Below are 21,205 nucleotides of genomic sequence, written 5' to 3' on the forward strand. Positions count from 1 at the left end.
TTATAAATAGTTCACTAGAATGTGCAGCCAATGGCTGTGTGGAATACAACGGTGATCTGCACTTCCATTTATAACAGGAACTGAAATGGCCACACTTTCAGAATGAAATTACAGGAAAAATATATATATATATATATATATATAAATAAAGTACTTTGCAAAGTTGTTGTTTTTTATTTATACATTTAATAATTTTATATAACTATCCCAAAGTGTTTAATGTCCCTTTAATTGAGAAGCCTTTGTATATTATAACAATTTGCTTGTGTGTTTGTGTATCAGGCAGTTTACTCACAGCCCAACAATCACCGCTGATAGTAGCATTCCTCTTGGCGTCTCACCGCAAGTGTACCAGGTTTCGTCACATGACCCTTGCTGTCGGTTCAGAAGTTTTTATAAGAATTCTCTTACCATGGACTATTAAGTGAACTCTTTAAACTATCCTTTTACCTAGCAAAATACATGAGCTTTTATAGAGTTTTTATATGAATGATTTTCCCTAATGTTTATATATGAGTGTAATAATAAATATTTATGTTGATATATGTTTAACTTGATACTTTATTCTATTTATTGTGATAGTTGATGTGTTGGATTGGGCACTGAGAGGGTTTTCACTAGGCTAGCAATTGCCTACATTTTGAGATATTTTTGAAAAGGATGTGTAGTACAGTGTCTGTTATTGTTGTAACAGTAAACACAACATATACTTTGTAAACTTGAGTTGCAGATTATGATGCTATTGTCTCCTTGTACACAAATTCATACTATGATTCGATAGCGCTCTTAAGACATGAAGTATTTGCGCAGACAGTTTGTCAGAGTGACTTGATCTAACAGAATCTTACATGATATTCTGCTTCTCTTGTCCTCAGACCATTGTGTTAAGTTTACTGATGAGATCTATTGGCAACAAGAACACTATCCTCCTGGGACTGGGCTTCCAGATATTGCAGCTGGCCTGGTATGGCTTTGGATCAGAGCCTTGGTAAGTGCCCATTGTTGCATTTTTTGCTCCACCTATTCATCCACAGTTGCACATCAATGGCAGCTCTGAACGTGTTTATGTGAAATGGGTTTGTCATGCAGTTCATCTGGTGATCACAGAAGATTTCTTGACTAGCTTGGATCTCTAGTATCTGCCTAGTTCCCCGTGCTCTGCTGCCCTCTCCTATACACATCCTCGCCCTACATACAAGACAGCATATACATGTTATAAAGGGTTAACAAAGAGCTGTTTGGTAAATGCCACATGTAACAGATTATGATGTTTATATTATATATATATATATAAATATAGAAAGAGAGATACACTGCAATGTAGCAAAGGAACTGGTTAATCCAGCACCAAATTGTGTGAGATATAAAAATATCAGCTGGTTCTGTGACACTGGTGTCTGATCAGTTATAGCCTCTGCTAGGATTTCTAGTTTGCTTCAGTACAGTATTTGTTTACCTGTTAAATGCAGATCTTGTAGCTGTTCGACAAAGAAAATGAAACTAGGTCCTATTATACTGTTCAGTGACTATTGGCTAAAGAGGGTCTGTTAGCCAGAAACACTGCTTAGAAACAATCCCCACAATCCATTTTCATCCCTAAGATAGGGAGAGTCCACAGCTTCATTCCTTACTGTTGGGAAATACAACACCTGGCCACCAGGAGGAGGCAAAGACACCCCAGCCAAAGGCTTACATATCCCTCCCACTTCCTCATTACCCCAGTCATTCTTTGCCTTTCGTCACGTTAGGAGGTGGCAGAGAAGTGTCAGAAGATTCAGAGAATCCTGAAAAAGGGTATCTGCCCTTTGGGTTAGGACTGGAGTTTTAAGTAGTCATGTCAACCTCTGTGAGAGTATTGATGAAAGTTAGAGTCTGGAGATGCAGGGAAAGTTTTTCTGCGAAACCATCCAGACTACTGCTAACCGCTCCTAAGCAATCAGTGTTGACGAGTTTCACTGCCTGCTTTCTCTCACTCAAGTCATGTCAGGAGCGCTGCTATAAGACTGTCACACTGGAGAGGCTGTGTTCTGTTCCACAGCATGGATCCTGGAGGTAAGATTGTTTCAAATTTTACTCATAAAACATTATAACAGGGTCACAGTGTTGCTCCTTTATACCTTGATAGGATCCAGGGTTAATATCCTCTGAAGGGGATTTATTGAACAGTTGGGGTTAATTAATCAGTGTATTAATTATTTACATGCTGCTTTGTGTGATTTTTTTTCATGGGTTGATAGACTGTCTGTTTTTGTCTGGAACAAACAGGTTTCACTTTTAAGTTTCACCTTCATTTTTGAAAGTGTTGCACAGCTACTATTACTTGCTGTACTTGTAATAACAAGGGAAGTACTGTCTTGCACTCCATGTGACCGGGTGTGGTCGGTTTATTTCTTCCATTCTGGCTGAGACTTGAACCTAAGGAGAGCGTTTCCTCTGTTAACTGTCTGGGTCTAGGAGGTGATGAATGCCCCAGCCATTGGGAGTATAAAGGTGCAGTTTTCTATAATAAAAAACATTTTTACTTGTGTCCTTCTGTGGGTATAACCTGAGCTATGGAGGACTCTGACATGTTGGAAGGTACTCCTTCTGTACTAAATCATACCTGTTTATATTGTGAGGAGGCCATGGTTTTCCTGCCCACTCAATTATTTTCCACATGCCTTAACACCTTTATAAAGTCTAAGAAGGGAGACAAGCCTGCTAAGGCTCTAAGTCCCTCTGAGCCGTCTACCTCTCAGGACTCGGCGTCCCGTAAGATTACTACCCTTGCTACATTATCCACTCCACATGCAGTTCTCCGTAGCACATCTAATCCTCCATCCAGAGGGGGGCCTTCTTCCTGCGGACTTTGCCGCACAGTTACAAACAGCATTGTCTGCGGCCCTCAGTGCATTACCTAATGTGATACAAATGTGATATGGCAGGCCATATAGAGTGTGATGAATGTGAACCAGTCTTCTTGGCCTATATGAATCTATGTAGTGATTAAAGATAGCCTGAGTTGCTGACATGGCATAGACTTGAAGCTTATATATAACTTGTTTTGATTGAATAAATGCTGAACAAAACAATATGTGTTCTAAAAGAGCAAATGACTCATCTGTGGTTGAGACATTTGTTGTACCGGATACATCTGGACAGGAATAAGAGACACATAGACAGTTTTGCAAAAACTACTGTAAGAATTAGTATTATTAGAGTTTATATAAAGGATCAGGGACCTTAGATTCATTGGATTTCTCAATTCAAGGGCAATTGTGTCGTTTGGGTATTAAACTGAAACTCCCAGAACCTCTATATCGTTCGGGCTGAAGTTGACGGGAATCCCCAGCCAAAGTGGAACATATATGATGCAAAATCTGGTGATGTAGAAATTTATATTATTTGTTGCTTATAGTATGTAGCATAAAGTGTTGCTTAACAACTTAGTAATTGAATTGTTGTTTATAGTATGTAGCATAAAGTATTGCTTAACAACTTAGTAAATAAATTGTTGCTTATAGTATGCAACACAAAGTGTTGCTTAACAACTTAGTAATTGAATTGTTGTTTATAGTATGTAGCATAAAGTATTGCTTAACAACTTATTATACATTATTGTTTAAGATTGTTCTTTTCTTTTGTGAATAAACTACTATACCTATTAAGTATAGCAAAGAGTTCAATTATTGCTTTTAGTATATGTATTAAGGTATACATTTTATTAGGCATTACACCTCGCCCTAACAAACGCAAGAGAAAGGTTAAACATAGCTCTCCTGACTCAGTCATCTAAATATTTATCGGATTTGGCTATTATGTCCCAGTTATCCGATGATGAGTTAACCTCTGTAGCTTCAGAGGGTGAACTTTCTGGGTCAGAAAACTTTCTGGGTCAGAGTCCTTATTGTCTAAGCCTACTGCTGCGGAGGAACCGTCCTTTAGATTTAAAATTGAGCACTTACGTTTTTTATTAAAGGAGGTTCTGTTTATGTTAGAGGTTCCAGAGGCCGCACTGCCTGAAAAACCTATGATACCTAAATTAGACAGAGTTTACGAAGACAGGAAACTTCCTTTGCCGGTTAAGTTGGCAAACATTTATTAAGAACGAATGGGAAATAATTGGTTCTTCCTTTTCCTCCTAGTCTACTTTTAAAAAGTTGTAAAAAAGAATATTCAAGACAGAATTAAAGCTCTGAGAATTGCTAATCTGTGATGCGAACATGCAAATTATTCGCCTAAATGCAAAGGCCTCTGACTTTGCAGTCCTAGGCCGCCAGGCGCTCTGGTTGAAGTCTTGGTCTGCGGATATGACTTCAGTTCAGACTCCTTTCTCTTCCCTTCAAGGGAAATATTTTATTTGGTCCAGGCCTGGACTCCATTATTTCTACGGTTACCAGAGGCAAGGGTGCCTTCCTACCGCAAGATAAGAAGAACAAGACTAAGGGACGACCATCTTCTAATTTTCGTTACTTTCGTACTGACAAATCCCAACTACAACAATCCTCCTCCAAGCCTGAGCAACCCAAGAGTACTTGGAAGCCGTCTCAGTCCTGGAATAAATCCAAGCAGAATAAGAAGCCCACCGAAAACAAATTGGCATAAAGGGGCAGCCCCCGATCCGGGATCGGTTTGTGTAGTTGGCAGACTCTCTCTTTTTTCAGACGCCTGGTTCAAGGACGTACAGGATCCGTGGGTCCTGGAGGTTGTATCTCAGGCATACAAGATAGACTTTAAATCTTGTAACGGTACCAACCGGATACCAAGGGTTAACACCAGGGAACAATGTCCTGCATAGGGAATCAGCAATTCACAACCCAGCCAGTTTTCAGGTTTTAAACAGAATGACACTTTATTTGAAGGCAGCATACAGATTTATACAGGTTTTTGACCCCCCCCCCCCCAGATGGGGGTGGAAAGAATGTTGTACATTAGATAAAAGGGAGAAGCGCCCTTGACATGATACAATAGGATTATATTACTTAAACACTTCAACCACAGGACACTCTTGACTCTCCTTATCACTTAGGCGTTTCTCTCTGGGGGTGATCAAACAATAGAATGCTAAGCATTAATTAGATTGTAGCTGGAGCCAGCCACTTGTGGTTAGAAAATAAAGTTAACACTTTCAGTCCTGACCGAAGGGTCTGTCACAGACAACCTTTCTTACGTTATAGTCCAGAAGTGGCTAGGTTTGCCACAATGCTCCCCCAGAACCAAGCCGGCATACACAGTCTGATCCCAACGGATCGGCTTGGGGATGTCCGGGGCAACAACTTTCGGCTCAAGTAAGCTACGGGGTGTTCTCCGCCATCTGCTCCAACTTGGCTCAGTACTGCCCCCACCCCAAACATGGAAGCGTCTCTTCCCGGAGGGACTGGGCTTGGGTAGTCACAGGGTTAACATTAGCGGGATCCATGGGAGCATAGGCAGAAACAAGGGGGGCCAAGTCATTTCCAAGGAGAACATCAGCAGGTAAGTCCTTCTTGACCCCCACATTCACAAGTCTAGCGCCCACTCCCCAATCCAAATGTACCCTGGCAACAGGTAGGCGGAACACAGTGCCCCCTGCTACCCTCACAGCCACAGTGTCTCCAGTGTGCTGTTTCTCAGGCACCAAGTTCTCTTGAAGCAAGGTCATGGTAGCACCAGTATCCCGTAGACAACTGACCTCCTTCCCATTCACTTTAACCCGTTGCCGGTTATTCCGGTGGGCAGCTTGCACGGGGTCTGCTTCATGTAGGCTGCCCCAGCATTCTGGCGCCTCTACGTAGCGGGCCACAGGCTGAGGATTATGTGGGATTCCGCCAGCGGGTCTTCTCCAGGACTGTGCTTGATTCGCTGCATTTAGGGGACACTCTGGTCTTTTGTGCCCTAGTTGCTTACATCCAAAGCACCGAATAGGTTGTGAGTAGCCCCGCGAATTGAACCGGGCTCTCTGAGGGTAGTTCGTGGCCGGAGGCCGTGTGGTATAGCGGTGCGCCGGGGGTTGGTAACTGGCAGCTGCTGGGGTGACTGGGGGTCTGTACTCCACTCTAGCAGTGGGCAATCGGTATACTGCTCCCCCTGCCCCTCGTACTGCCACGGATCCGCCAGTGGGTGCTGTATCCGGCACCAAATGGGGAGCTATCAGGGTTAAAGTAGCTCCCGAATCCCGAAGTCCCTGGACCGACATCACCTCATGCAGAATTCCCAGGGGTTCCTCGGCTTGGGTGCTCAACACCTCATGAGCGGCTGGCTCCGTTTGGTAATGGTGAGCAGCCGCCCTTGGGGCCAGGTTCTGTCTGACCTGGTTCCAAGCTTGTCTGCTCCGATTTTGGGTGCACTCACGTGCCATATGTCCCCACTGCTTGCAGGTGTGGCATTGTATATTAGCCCGTCCGTTGTTAGGCTGTAGTCCATGGTGCCTCCTGGCATCAAAATGCTGGTCTGCTAATCTGGCTGCTTCGGTTAAGGTGAGGGGTTTTCGATCTCTCACCCATTCTTGGGCTTCTGGGGACAAGCCGTTAAAGAATTGCTCCAACAGCATCAGTTGTCGCAATTCTTCCATGGTGGTAGCTTGGCTGGCCTGTATCCACCCCTGAGATGCTTGATCCAGCTTGTGGGCCCACTCTGCATGGGAATCTCTTTCTGGCTTGCGCAGGCCTCTAAACTTGCGCCGGTATGCCTCTGAGGTAATGGCATATCTTTCCAAGATCGCTCTCTTCACTTTAGCGTAATCCTTGCTGTCCTCCCTGGGTACAGCGCGATACGCTTCCGCTGCCCTACCGGCTAGCTTGCCTGCTAGCACCGGCACCCATACGGACTGCTCCAAATCATGTAACTCGCACAGTCTCTCAAAATCCTGTAAATACCCATCAATCTCATCCTTCTCCTCACAAAACATTTTAAATGCATGGTATGGGATTTTGGGTCTTACTGGGTTGCTGAGTGCGTCCAAAATGGATTCTGCTCGGGAGGATGCATTCCGCGGACTGTGTGCCATCACGCACTCCTGCACATCTGCCATTACCACGGATAGCATATCCCGTGGTACAGGTTGGGGTAAAAATTCCAGCCTGGTCCTCATTTCCCTCTGGTATAGGGTCTCCTCCATGGCTGCTGGAGGCGTAGCGCTGCAAGCTCTGTCTCCCTCCATCAGCTCAGCAATTAATATAGCCTTGGGTTTGCTGCTGCCTATCTTTCCCCTGGCTTCTAGCAGTTCCTTTTACGTTTGTCTCTTTAGCTTAGAATAATCCATCTCCATTCACTTCGGTCCCTGGTACTCCTTCCATCTTAGTCAGTATTGTAGTAATCCCCCTCTTCCTGAGGTTACTGGCTTGTGTAGTTGCTCTTCTGGGCGATAAGGTTCATTCCGTCGCTTGCCACCAATTGTAACGGTACCAACCGGATACCAAGGGTTAACACCAGGGAACAATGTCCTGCATAGGGAATCAGCAATTCACAACCCAGACAGTTTTCAGGTTTTAAACAGAATGACACTTTATTTGAAGGCAGCATACAGATTTATACAGGTTTTTGACCCCCCCCCCCCCCAGATGGGGGTGGAAAGAATGTTGTACATTAGATAAAAGGGAGAAGCGCCCTTGACATGATACAATAGGATTATATTACTTAAACACTTCAACCACAGGACACTCTTGACTCTCCTTATCACTTAGGCGTTTCTCTCTGGGGGTGATCAAACAATAGAATGCTAAGCATTAATTAGATTGTAGCTGGAGCCAGCCACTTGTGGTTAGAAAATAAAGTTAACACTTTCAGTCCTGACCGAAGGGTCTGTCACAGACAACCTTTCTTACGTTATAGTCCAGAAGTGGCTAGGTTTGCCACAAATCTCATCCGCCAAGGAGCAGATTCCTTCTCTCGAATCTGTCTACCAGACCAGAAAATAAGGATGCCTTTCTAGGGTGCGTTTGGGCTCTATCCTCCTTAGGTGGTGTTGTCCCGGTGCCTATCGAAGAAAGAGGTTTGGGGTTTTATTCAAACCTTTTTGTGGTCCCAAAGGAGGAGGGAACTTTCCGCCCAATTCTGGACCTAAAGTGCTTAAACAAATTTCTCAGTGTCCCTTCATTCAAGATGGAGACGATAAGGTCCATCCTTTCTTTAATTCAGGAAGGCCAGTTTATGACCACTATAGATCTGAAGCATGCTTACCTTCATGTTCCAATTCACAGGGAACACTTTTAGTTCCTGAGGTTTGCATTCCTGGACCAGCACTTCCAGTTCATTGCCCTTCCGTTTGGTCTAGCTACTGCTCCAAGGATCTTTATGAAGGTTCTGGGGGCTTTTCTAGCTGTTGCCAGAACTCAGGGTATTGCAGTAGCCCCATACTTGGACAAAAAAACACAAAGAGAGAACACTCCGCGCTAAATACTCTACCCTCAGAATTATAAACCTCATGTATAATGGCCACCAAAAGATACACTAAATAAAACAGTCTCAATGTTGGCCAGTGGTTGCAGTCTGTTGTATCAACACAATTGATGAAAAAATGTACCTCCGTTAGGAACAGCCTGCCTTCAAGAGATATGTCAGGCAGTCTCCGGTGTTAGTTCCTACGATTTTCCGTTAGGTAGCCAGATCTGTTGTAGCTGTAACATAGGTAAGAAGATCCGGTGTTGGCGTTCTTGCTTACAATGTTCCTCTGAGACGCCCAATGATGACGTCACGGCCGCGCTGTGTGCGGCACTATCCGATGCAGCTCTGCAGATGTGGAGATCTCAGGCACTCCACCAACAACGAAAATGACATAGAAGATAAAAACAAAGAGCGCATCCGGATTCAAGTGTATTTATTGACAAAGATAAATATGACACACAGACAGAAATACACTTACAGTGTTTAAAGTAAAACTTGCAATGGTTTAAAGAGATGTGCAGGGTGATGCTGACCGGACCAAAGACCACAAGCCCTCCAAGTGATGTCTGGACCCCCACAGTCGACCACCAATACAGGTACTCTCAAAATTTCACCAATAATTTACAGCATTAACCTCAACGCGTTTCCCCCGTTTACGAACGGGCTTTCTCAAGAGGACAGGTGATTGTAACCTGAGTTAGCACTTTTTAGTCTGTTCAAATCAAATTTTAAATTTATTAATGCAATTGTGAGCATGCATGAATTTTATGTTGTCTTTTTATGTGTATATATACATATATGCTGTAACGGTACCAACCGGATACCAAGGGTTAACACCAGGGAACAATGTCCTGCATAGGGAATCAGCAATTCACAACCCAGCCAGTTTTCAGGTTTTAAACAGAATGACTTTTATTAAGGCTCATATGCCCAGTATTTATGCAGGTCTGACCCCCCCAGAAGGGGGGTTGAAAGAATGTTGTACATTGAATGGAGGGAACACGCCCTTTTACATGATACAATAGAATACCTTGCTCAAGCTGATAACAATTTAAACACAGACACACACTTGTCTTTCCTTATCATCTAGGGTCTGCTCTCTGAGGTTGATTAAACAATGGACTGTGTATCAATAACATTAATGACAGTGCACAATAGCTGAACACAGTTAACTCTTTCAGTGCTGACAGAAGGGTCTGTCACATCTACATAGCACAATATACAGCCTATAGACAACCTTTCTTATGTTATAGTCCAGAAGTGGCTAGGTTTGCCACAATGCTCCCCCAGAACCAAGCCGGCATACACAGTCTGATCCCAACGGATCGGCTTGGGGATGTCCGGGGCAACAACTTTCGGCTCAAGTAAGCTACGGGGTGTTCTCCGCCATCTGCTCCAACTTGGCTCAGTACTGCCCCCACCCCAAACATGGAAGCGTCTCTTCCCGGAGGGACTGGGCTTGGGTAGTCACAGGGTTAACATTAGCGGGATCCATGGGAGCATAGGCAGAAACAAGGGGGGCCAAGTCATTTCCAAGGAGAACATCAGCAGGTAAGTCCTTCTTGACCCCCACATTCACAAGTCTAGCGCCCACTCCCCAATCCAAATGTACCCTGGCAACAGGTAGGCGGAACACAGTGCCCCCTGCTACCCTCACAGCCACAGTGTCTCCAGTGTGCTGTTTCTCAGGCACCAAGTTCTCTTGAAGCAAGGTCATGGTAGCACCAGTATCCCGTAGACAACTGACCTCCTTCCCATTCACTTTAACCCGTTGCCGGTTATTCCGGTGGGCAGCTTGCACGGGGTCTGCTTCATGTAGGCTGCCCCAGCATTCTGGCGCCTCTACGTAGCGGGCCACAGGCTGAGGATTATGTGGGATTCCGCCAGCGGGTCTTCTCCAGGACTGTGCTTGATTCGCTGCGTTTAGGGGACACTCTGGTCTTTTGTGCCCTAGTTGCTTACATCCAAAGCACCGAATAGGTTGTGAGTAGCCCCGCGAATTGAACCGGGCTCTCTGAGGGTAGTTCGTGGCCGGAGGCCGTGTGGTATAGCGGTGCGCCGGGGGTTGGTAACTGGCAGCTGCTGGGGTGACTGGGGGTCTGTACTCCACTCTAGCAGTGGGCAATCGGTATACTGCTCCCCCTGCCCCTCGTACTGCCACGGATCCGCCAGTGGGTGCTGTATCCGGCACCAAATGGGGAGCTATCAGGGTTAAAGTAGCTCCCGAATCCCGAAGTCCCTGGACCGACATCACCTCATGCAGAATTCCCAGGGGTTCCTCGGCTTGGGTGCTCAACACCTCATGAGCGGCTGGCTCCGTTTGGTAATGGTGAGCAGCCGCCCTTGGGGCCAGGTTCTGTCTGACCTGGTTCCAAGCTTGTCTGCTCCGATTTTGGGTGCACTCACGTGCCATATGTCCCCACTGCTTGCAGGTGTGGCATTGTATATTAGCCCGTCCGTTGTTAGGCTGTAGTCCATGGTGCCTCCTGGCATCAAAATGCTGGTCTGCTAATCTGGCTGCTTCGGTTAAGGTGAGGGGTTTTCGATCTCTCACCCATTCTTGGGCTTCTGGGGACAAGCCGTTAAAGAATTGCTCCAACAGCATCAGTTGTCGCAATTCTTCCATGGTGGTAGCTTGGCTGGCCTGTATCCACCCCTGAGATGCTTGATCCAGCTTGTGGGCCCACTCTGCATGGGAATCTCTTTCTGGCTTGCGCAGGCCTCTAAACTTGCGCCGGTATGCCTCTGAGGTAATGGCATATCTTTCCAAGATCGCTCTCTTCACTTTAGCGTAATCCTTGCTGTCCTCCCTGGGTACAGCGCGATACGCTTCCGCTGCCCTACCGGCTAGCTTGCCTGCTAGCACCGGCACCCATACGGACTGCTCCAAATCATGTAACTCGCACAGTCTCTCAAAATCCTGTAAATACCCATCAATCTCATCCTTCTCCTCACAAAACATTTTAAATGCATGGTATGGGATTTTGGGTCTTACTGGGTTGCTGAGTGCGTCCAAAATGGATTCTGCTCGGGAGGATGCATTCCGCGGACTGTGTGCCATCACGTACTCCTGCACATCTGCCATTACCACGGATAGCATATCCCGTGGTACAGGTTGGGGTAAAAATTCCAGCCTGGTCCTCATTTCCCTCTGGTATAGGGTCTCCTCCATGGCTGCTGGAGGCGTAGCGCTGCGAGCTCTGTCTCCCTCCATCAGCTCAGCAATTAATATAGCCTTGGGTTTGCTGCTGCCTATCTTTCCCCTGGCTTCTAGCAGTTCCTTTTACGTTTGTCTCTTTAGCTTAGAATAATCCATCTCCATTCACTTCGGTCCCTGGTACTCCTTCCATCTTAGTCAGTATTGTAGTAATCCCCCTCTTCCTGAGGTTACTGGCTTGTGTAGTTGCTCTTCTGGGCGATAAGGTTCATTCCGTCGCTTGCCACCAATTGTAACGGTACCAACCGGATACCAAGGGTTAACACCAGGGAACAATGTCCTGCATAGGGAATCAGCAATTCACAACCCAGCCAGTTTTCAGGTTTTAAACAGAATGACTTTTATTAAGGCTCATATGCCCAGTATTTATGCAGGTCTGACCCCCCCAGAAGGGGGGTTGAAAGAATGTTGTACATTGAATGGAGGGAACACGCCCTTTTACATGATACAATAGAATACCTTGCTCAAGCTGATAACAATTTAAACACAGACACACACTTGTCTTTCCTTATCATCTAGGGTCTGCTCTCTGAGGTTGATTAAACAATGGACTGTGTATCAATAACATTAATGACAGTGCACAATAGCTGAACACAGTTAACTCTTTCAGTGCTGACAGAAGGGTCTGTCACATCTACATAGCACAATATACAGCCTATAGACAACCTTTCTTATGTTATAGTCCAGAAGTGGCTAGGTTTGCCACACTCAGATTCCGGGTGTGGACAACTGGGAGACAGATTTTTTTTTTTCTTTCAGCAGGCAATCCTTCCATCCACGGGAATGGTCTCTCCATCCCAAGGTGTTTGCAGAGATATGCAGCAAGTAGGGGACGCCAGAGATAGATCTCATGGCGTTCCGTCTCAATACCAAGCTACCCAGGTACGGGTCGATGGATCCCAAGCAGATCTAATAGATGCACTAGCAGTGTCCTGGAGGTTTACTCATATATCTTTTTTTCCTCCATTACTGCTTCTTCCTCGAGTGGTGACCTGCATCAAGCAGGAGCGGGTATAAGTAATCCTGATTGCTCCATCGTGGCCGTGAAGGACGTGGTTTGCGGATCTAGTGGTGATGTCCTCATCTCCTCCGTGGAAGTTACCTTGTCGCAAAGACCTGCTGATACAAGGTCCATTTGTTCATCAAAATCAAGATTCTCTGAGGCTAACTGCGTGGAGATTGAACGCTTAGTCTTAGCCAAGAGAGGTTTCTCTGAGAGTGTCTTTGATACTCTTATTCAAGCTTGTAAACCAGTATCTTCCACATGGTGTAGAGGACCTACTTATTCTGGTGTGAAGAGCGTGGTTTTTCCTGGCACAGAGTTAAGGTTGCCAGGATCTTATCTTTTCTTAGCCTTTCTGTGACATTAAATTATCTTGGAAGGTTCTCTTTTTATTGGCTATTGCCTCTGCACGCAAAGTTTCTGAGATCTCTGCTTTGCAACGTGAGCCCCCTTATCTGATTTTTCATGCAGATAAGGAAGTTTTACGTACTAAATTAGGTTTTTTTGCCTAAGGTTGTGTCAGATTGCAACATCAATAAGGAGATTGTGGTTCCTTCCTTGTGTCCTAATCCTTCATCGAAGGAACGCTTACTTCACAATTTGGATGTGGTTCGCGCCTTGAAGTTCTATCTTCAGGCTACTAAGGAGTTTAGAGAATCTTCCTCTTTGTTTGTTGTCCGAGGAAGCGTAAGGGGCAGAAGGCTACTTCGAATTCCATATCTTTTTGGCTAAGGAGTGTCATCCGCTTAGCTTACGAGACAGTGGGACATTGTCCTCCTGAGAGGATAACGGCTCATTCCACTAGAGCAGTGGCTTCCTCTTGGGCCTTTAAGAACGAGGCCTCAATGGATCAGGTTTGTAAGGCGGCTACCTGGTCCTCCTCACATACTTTTTCAAAAAATTACAATTTTGATGTTTTTGCTTTGGGTGAAGCAGCTTTCGGGAGAAAAGATTTGCAGGCTGTGGTGCCCACAGAATAGGGTCCGCCTCTTCCTTTTTTCCCCCTCCCGTTATTCATTCAGTGCCCTCTGGAGCTTGGGTTATGTTTTCCCAACAGTAAGGAATGAAGCGGTGGACTCTCCCTATCTTAGGAAGGAAAACATAATTTATGCTTACCAGATAAATTCCTTTCCTTCCAGGTAGGGAGAGTCCACGGCCCCCGTCCGTTTTTTTTCTTGTCTATGGGTGGTCCCCTATTTATTTTATTCTTCTGGCACCATTTATACCCTAATGTTTCTCCTACTTTTCCATGTTCCCTCGACAGAATGACTGGGGTAATGAGGAAGTGGGAGGGATCTTTAAGCCTTTGGCTGGGGTGTCTTTGTCTCCTCCTGGTGGCCAGGTGTTGTATTTCCCAACAGTAAGGAATGAAGCCGTGGACTCTCCCTATCCGGAAGGAAAGTAATTTATCAGGTAAGCATAAATTATGTTTTTTCCTTAATATTTTTTACAGAACTACATGATACACCTACAAGTTCTTGTACTGCAACATGTCTATTGCTTTAAACAGGACGACAATTTTTACCAACTTTCTTAAATGACAAGTCACTTTGTATACCCATCTGAAATAACATAAACGTTTTTTAATTTACCAAATATTTTAATATTACATCAAATTACACCTAAATATGTATTGCAGATATTACTAAAATAACATGGAATAAGAAATGGTTACAAAACGAAAAAAAGCAATCAGTATTATTAAGAATTAATATGAAATATCACATTTTTTTGACCAATATGTGTAACAATTTGTAAGTACTGTAATATGAAGAGCAACATTATGCATAAGGGGGTATAGTTTGCCAGTTTGAGTCCCTAAAGAAACAGTTTTTATAATACATAACAAGATTTTGTCACCTCTGAGTTTTTGTCATGCTCACGTGTTCTCTCTTCTGACCGACAGGATGATGTGGGCTGCAGGAGCAGTTGCCGCCATGTCCAGCATAACATTCCCAGCTGTTAGTGCTTTAGTTTCACGAACTGCTGATGCCGACCAGCAAGGTGAGTATCTGTGCATGTGCTGTATCTGTGCATGTGCTGTATCTGTGCATGCGCTGTATCTGTGCATGCGCTGTATCTGTGCATGCGCTGTATCTGTGCATGCGCTGTATCTGTGAATGTGCAGTCGGTAACATCTAGCGGCCTCTCTAAGGAGTTATTACCTAGTGTGACAGTAACAGTGTGCAGAATTGCTTGCGGTATATGTTATACATGTCACAGACCGCCATACAGCATGCGAGTGTGCAGACCGGCTGTAACTGTGCTTTTTGTTTCAGGGGTTGTGCAGGGAATGATCACAGGAATTCGTGGTCTGTGTAACGGACTGGGGCCTGCCCTTTACGGGTTTATATTTTATATATTTCATGTGGAGCTGGATGAAATTCCTATCACAGAAGTGGAGAAGGTTACTGCACAGCACTCCCAGCAGGTAAGTCCCTCAGTTGTATTAGCCCTGCAGGGAACAATGTCACCCTGTGTCAGACTGTACACAACTCTTATCTGATGTCTATGAAGGATGGCTGGGTACTAAATCATAAAGCTTGAGTCCCTTTTCAGGAAGGTGAATGTTTGTTTCTTTTGACAGCTTAGTTTGTGATCAGCTGGGGAGGTTCTTGCTCCCCATTGGTAAAGCGCATTGCAAGCTGTCAACAGAGCCCTCTCTAAGCTGTGTTGTCTGGTATGTGCCATTTGTAGACACGTCACCCAGAGGCGCCAGTACTACACAGCTTTATACAGTTGTATGTACCATTTATATACACGTCACACACAGACACCAGTACTACACAGCTTTATACAGTTGTATGTACCATTTATATACACGTCACACACAGACACCAGTACTACACAGCTTTATACAGTTGTATGTACCATTTATATACACGTCACACACAGACACCAGTACTACACAGCTTTATACAGCTGTATGTACCATTTATATACACGTCACCCAGAGGCGCCAGTACTACACAGCTTTATACAGTTGTATGTACCATTTATATACACGTCACACACAGACACCAGTACTACACAGCTTTATACAGTTGTATGTACCATTTATATACACGTCACACACAGACACCAGCACTACACAGCTTTATACAGTTGTATGTACCATTTATATACACGTCACACACAGACACCAGTACTACACAGCTTTATACAGTTGTATGTACCATTTATATACACGTCACACACAGACACCAGTACTACACAGCTTTATACAGTTGTATGTACCATTTATATACACGTCACACAGACACCAGTACTACACAGCTTTATACAGTTGTATGTACCATTTATATACACGTCACACAGACACCAGTACTACACAGCTTTATACAGTTGTATGTACCATTTATATACACGTCACACACACAGACACCAGTACTACACAGCTTTATACAGTTGTATGTACCATTTATATACACGTCACACAGACACCAGTACTACACAGCTTTATACAGCTGTATGTACCATTTATATACACGTCACACAGACACCAGTACTACACAGCTTTATACAGTTGTATGTACCATTTATATACACGTCACACACAGACACCAGTACTACACAGCTTTATACAGTTGTATGTACCATTTATATACACGTCACACACAGACACCAGTACTACACAGCTTTATACAGTTGTATGTACCATTTATATACACGTCACACACAGACACCAGTACTACACAGCTTTATACAGATGTATGTACCATTTATATACACGTCACACACAGACACCAGTACTACACAGCTTTATACAGTTGTATGTACCATTTATATACACGTCACACAGAGACACCAGTACTACACAGCTTTATACAGTTGTATGTACCATTTATATACACGTCACACACAGACACCAGCACTACACAGCTTTATACAGTTGTATGTACCATTTATATACACGTCACACACAGACACCAGTACTACACAGCTTTATACAGTTGTATGTACCATTTATATACACGTCACACACAGACACCAGCACTACACAGCTTTATACAGATGTATGTACCATTTATATACACGTCACACACAGACACCAGTACTACACAGCTTTATACAGTTGTATGTACCATTTATATACACGTCACACACAGACACCAGTACTACACAGCTTTATACAGTTGTATGTACCATTTATATACACGTCACACACACAGACACCAGCACTACACAGCTTTATACAGTTGTATGTACCATTTATATACACGTCACACACAGACACCAGTACTACACAGCTTTATACAGTTGTATGTACCATTTATATACACGTCACACAGACACCAGCACTACACAGCTTTATACAGTTGTATGTACCATTTATATACACGTCACACACAGACACCAGTACTACACAGCTTTATACAGCTGTATGTACCATTTATATACACGTCACACAGACACCAGTACTACACAGCTTTATACAGCTGTATGTACCATTTATATACACGTCACACAGACACCAGTACTACACAGCTTTATACAGTTGTATGTACCATTTATATACACGTCAGACACACAGACACCAGTACTACACAGCTTTATACAGTTGTATGTACCATTTATATACACGTCACACAGACACCAGTACTACACAGCTTTATACAGCTGTATGTACCATTTATATACACGTCACACAGACACCAGTACTACACAGCTTTATACAGTTGTATGTACCATTTATATACACGTCACACACAGACACCAGTACTACACAGCTTTATACAGTTGTATGTACCATTTATATACACGTCACACACAGACACCAGTACTACACAGCTTTATACAGTTGTATGTACCATTTATATACACGTCACACACAGACACCAGTACTACACAGCTTTATACAGTTGTATGTACCATTTATATACACGTCACACACAGACACCAGTACTACACAGCTTTATACAGTTGTATGTACCATTTATATACACGTCACACAGAGACACCAGCACTACACAGCTTTATACAGTTGTATGTACCATTTATATACACGTCACACACAGACACCAGCACTACACAGCTTTATACAGTTGTATGTACCATTTATATACACGTCACACACAGACACCAGTACTACACAGCTTTATACAGTTGTATGTACCATTTATATACACGTCACACACAGACACCAGCACTACACAGCTTTATACAGATGTATGTACCATTTATATACACGTCACACACAGACACCAGTACTACACAGCTTTATACAGTTGTATGTACCATTTATATACACGTCACACACAGACACCAGTACTACACAGCTTTATACAGTTGTATGTACCATTTATATACACGTCACACACACAGACACCAGCACTACACAGCTTTATACAGTTGTATGTACCATTTATATACACGTCACACACAGACACCAGCACTACACAGCTTTATACAGTTGTATGTACCATTTATATACACGTCACACACAGACACCAGTACTACACAGCTTTATACAGTTGTATGTACCATTTATATACACGTCACACACACAGACACCAGCACTACACAGCTTTATACAGTTGTATGTACCATTTATATACACGTCACACACAGACACCAGCACTACACAGCTTTATACAGTTGTATGTACCATTTATATACACGTCACACACAGACACCAGTACTACACAGCTTTATACAGTTGTATGTACCATTTATATACACGTCACACACAGACACCAGTACTACACAGCTTTATACAGTTGTATGTACCATTTATATACACGTCACACACAGACACCAGTACTACACAGCTTTATACAGTTGTATGTACCATTTATATACACGTCACACACAGACACCAGTACTACACAGCTTTATACAGTTGTATGTACCATTTATATACACGTCACACACAGACACCAGTACTACACAGCTTTATACAGTTGTATGTACCATTTATATACACGTCACACACAGACACCAGTACTACACAGCTTTATACAGTTGTTTTTTTAATTTATATAGACGTCACACACAGACACCAGTACTACACAGCTTTATACAGTTGTATGTACCATTTATATACACGTCACACACAGACACCAGTACTACACAGCTTTATACAGTTGTATGTACCATTTATATACACGTCACACACAGACACCAGTAACTACACAGCTTTATTACAGTTGTATGTACCATTTATATACACGTCACACACAGACACCAGTACTACACAGCTTTATACAGTTGTATGTACCATTTATATACACGTCACACACAGACACCAGTACTACACAGCTTTATACAGTTGTATGTACCATTTATATACACGTCACACACAGACACCAGTACTACACAGCTTTATACAGTTGTATGTACCATTTATATACACGTCACACACAGACACCAGTACTACACAGCTTTATACAGTTGTATGTACCATTTATATACACGTCACACACAGACACCAGTACTACACAGCTTTATACAGTTGTATGTACCATTTATATACACGTCACACACAGACACCAGTACTACACAGCTTTATACAGTTGTATGTACCATTTATATACACGTCACACACAGACACCAGTACTACACAGCTTTATACAGTTGTATGTACCATTTATATACCACGTCACACACAGACACCAGTACTACACAGCTTTATACAGTTGTATGTACCATTTATATACACGTCACACACAGACACCAGCACTACACAGCTTTATACAGTTGTATGTACCATTTATATACACGTCACACACAGACACCAGTACTACACAGCTTTATACAGTTGTATGTACCATTTATATACACGTCACACACAGACACCAGTACTACACAGCTTTATACAGTTGTATGTACCATTTATATACACGTCACACACAGACACCAGTACTACACAGCTTTATACAGTTGTATGTACCATTTATATACACGTCACACACAGACACCAGTACTACACAGCTTTATACAGTTGTATGTACCATTTATATACACGTCACACACAGACACCAGTACTACACAGCTTTATACAGTTGTATGTACCATTTATATACACGTCACACACAGACACCAGTACTACACAGCTTTATACAGTTGTATGTACCATTTATATACACGTCACACACAGACACCAGTACTACACAGCTTTATACAGTTGTATGTACCATTTATATACACGTCACACACACAGACACCAGTACTACACAGCTTTATACAGTTGTATGTACTATTTATACACGTCACACACAGACACCAGTACTACACAGCTTTATACAGTTGTATGTACCATTTATATACACCTCACACACAGACACCAGTACTACACAGCTTTATACAGTTGTATGTACCATTTATATACACGTCACACACAGACACCAGTACTACACAGCTTTATACAGTTGTATGTACCATTTATATACACGTCACACACAGACACCAGCACTACACAGCTTTATACAGTTGTATGTACCATTTATATACTCGTCACACACAGACACCAGTACTACACAGCTTTATACAGTTGTAGTGTACCATTTATATACACGTCACACACAGACACCAGTACTACACAGCTTTATACAGTTGTATGTACCATTTATATACACGTCACACACACACAAGAACTACACAGCTTTATACAGTTGTATGTACCATTTATATACACGTCACACACAGACACCAGTACTACACAGCTTTATTCAGTTGTATGTACCATTTATATACACGTCACACACAGACACCAGTACTACACAGCTTTATACAGTTGTATGTACCATTTATATACACGTCACACACAGACACCAGTACTACACAGCTTTATACAGTTGTATGTACCATTTATATACACGTCACACACAGACACCAGTACTACACAGCTTTATACAGTTGTATGTACCATTTATATACACGTCACACACAGACACCAGTACTACACAGCTTTATACAGTTGTATGTACCATTTATATACACGTCACACACAGACACCAGTACTACACAGCTTTATACAGTTGTATGTACCATTTATATACACGTCACACACAGACACCAGTACTACACAGCTTTATACAGTTGTATGTACCATTTATATACACGTCACACACAGACACCAGTACTACACAGCTTTATACAGTTGTATGTACCATTTATATACACGTCACACAGAGACACCAGTACTACACAGCTTTATACAGTTGTATGTACCATTTATATACACGTCACACACAGACACCAGTACTACACAGCTTTATACAGTTGTATGTACCATTTATATACACGTCACACACAGACACCAGTACTACACAGCTTTATACAGTTGTATGTACCATTTATATACACGTCACACACAGACACCAGTACTACACAGCTTTATACAGTTGTATGTACCATTTATATACACGTCACACACAGACACCAGTACTACACAGCTTTATACAGTTGTATGTACCATTTATATACACGTCACACACAGACACCAGTACTACACAGCTTTATACAGTTGTATGTACCATTTATATACACGTCACACACAGACACCAGTACTACACAGCTTTATACAGTTGTATGTACCATTTATATACACGTCACACACAGACACCAGTACTACACAGCTTTATACAGTTGTATGTACCATTTATATACACGTCACACACAGACACCAGTACTACACAGCTTTA

At 43.1% G+C, this 21,205-nt stretch overlaps 1 protein-coding gene across 2 annotated transcripts in view; it reads left to right on the forward strand.

The window, feature by feature from the left end:
* Nucleotides 1–21,205, forward strand: part of MFSD14A (major facilitator superfamily domain containing 14A) — a 247,077-nt gene that overhangs the window by 191,481 nt on the left and 34,391 nt on the right. For both annotated transcript variants that reach the window (XM_053693728.1, XM_053693729.1), the window contains 3 exons: nucleotides 876–988; nucleotides 14,467–14,564; nucleotides 14,840–14,991. In XM_053693728.1, coding sequence (XP_053549703.1) covers nucleotides 876–988; nucleotides 14,467–14,564; nucleotides 14,840–14,991 — 363 coding nt within the window. The remainder of the gene's footprint in view (nucleotides 1–875; nucleotides 989–14,466; nucleotides 14,565–14,839; nucleotides 14,992–21,205) is intronic.

The sequence above is a fragment of the Bombina bombina genome, chromosome 10, assembly GCF_027579735.1.
Source record: "Bombina bombina isolate aBomBom1 chromosome 10, aBomBom1.pri, whole genome shotgun sequence".
In the NCBI taxonomy this organism is placed as follows: Eukaryota; Metazoa; Chordata; class Amphibia; order Anura; family Bombinatoridae; genus Bombina; species Bombina bombina.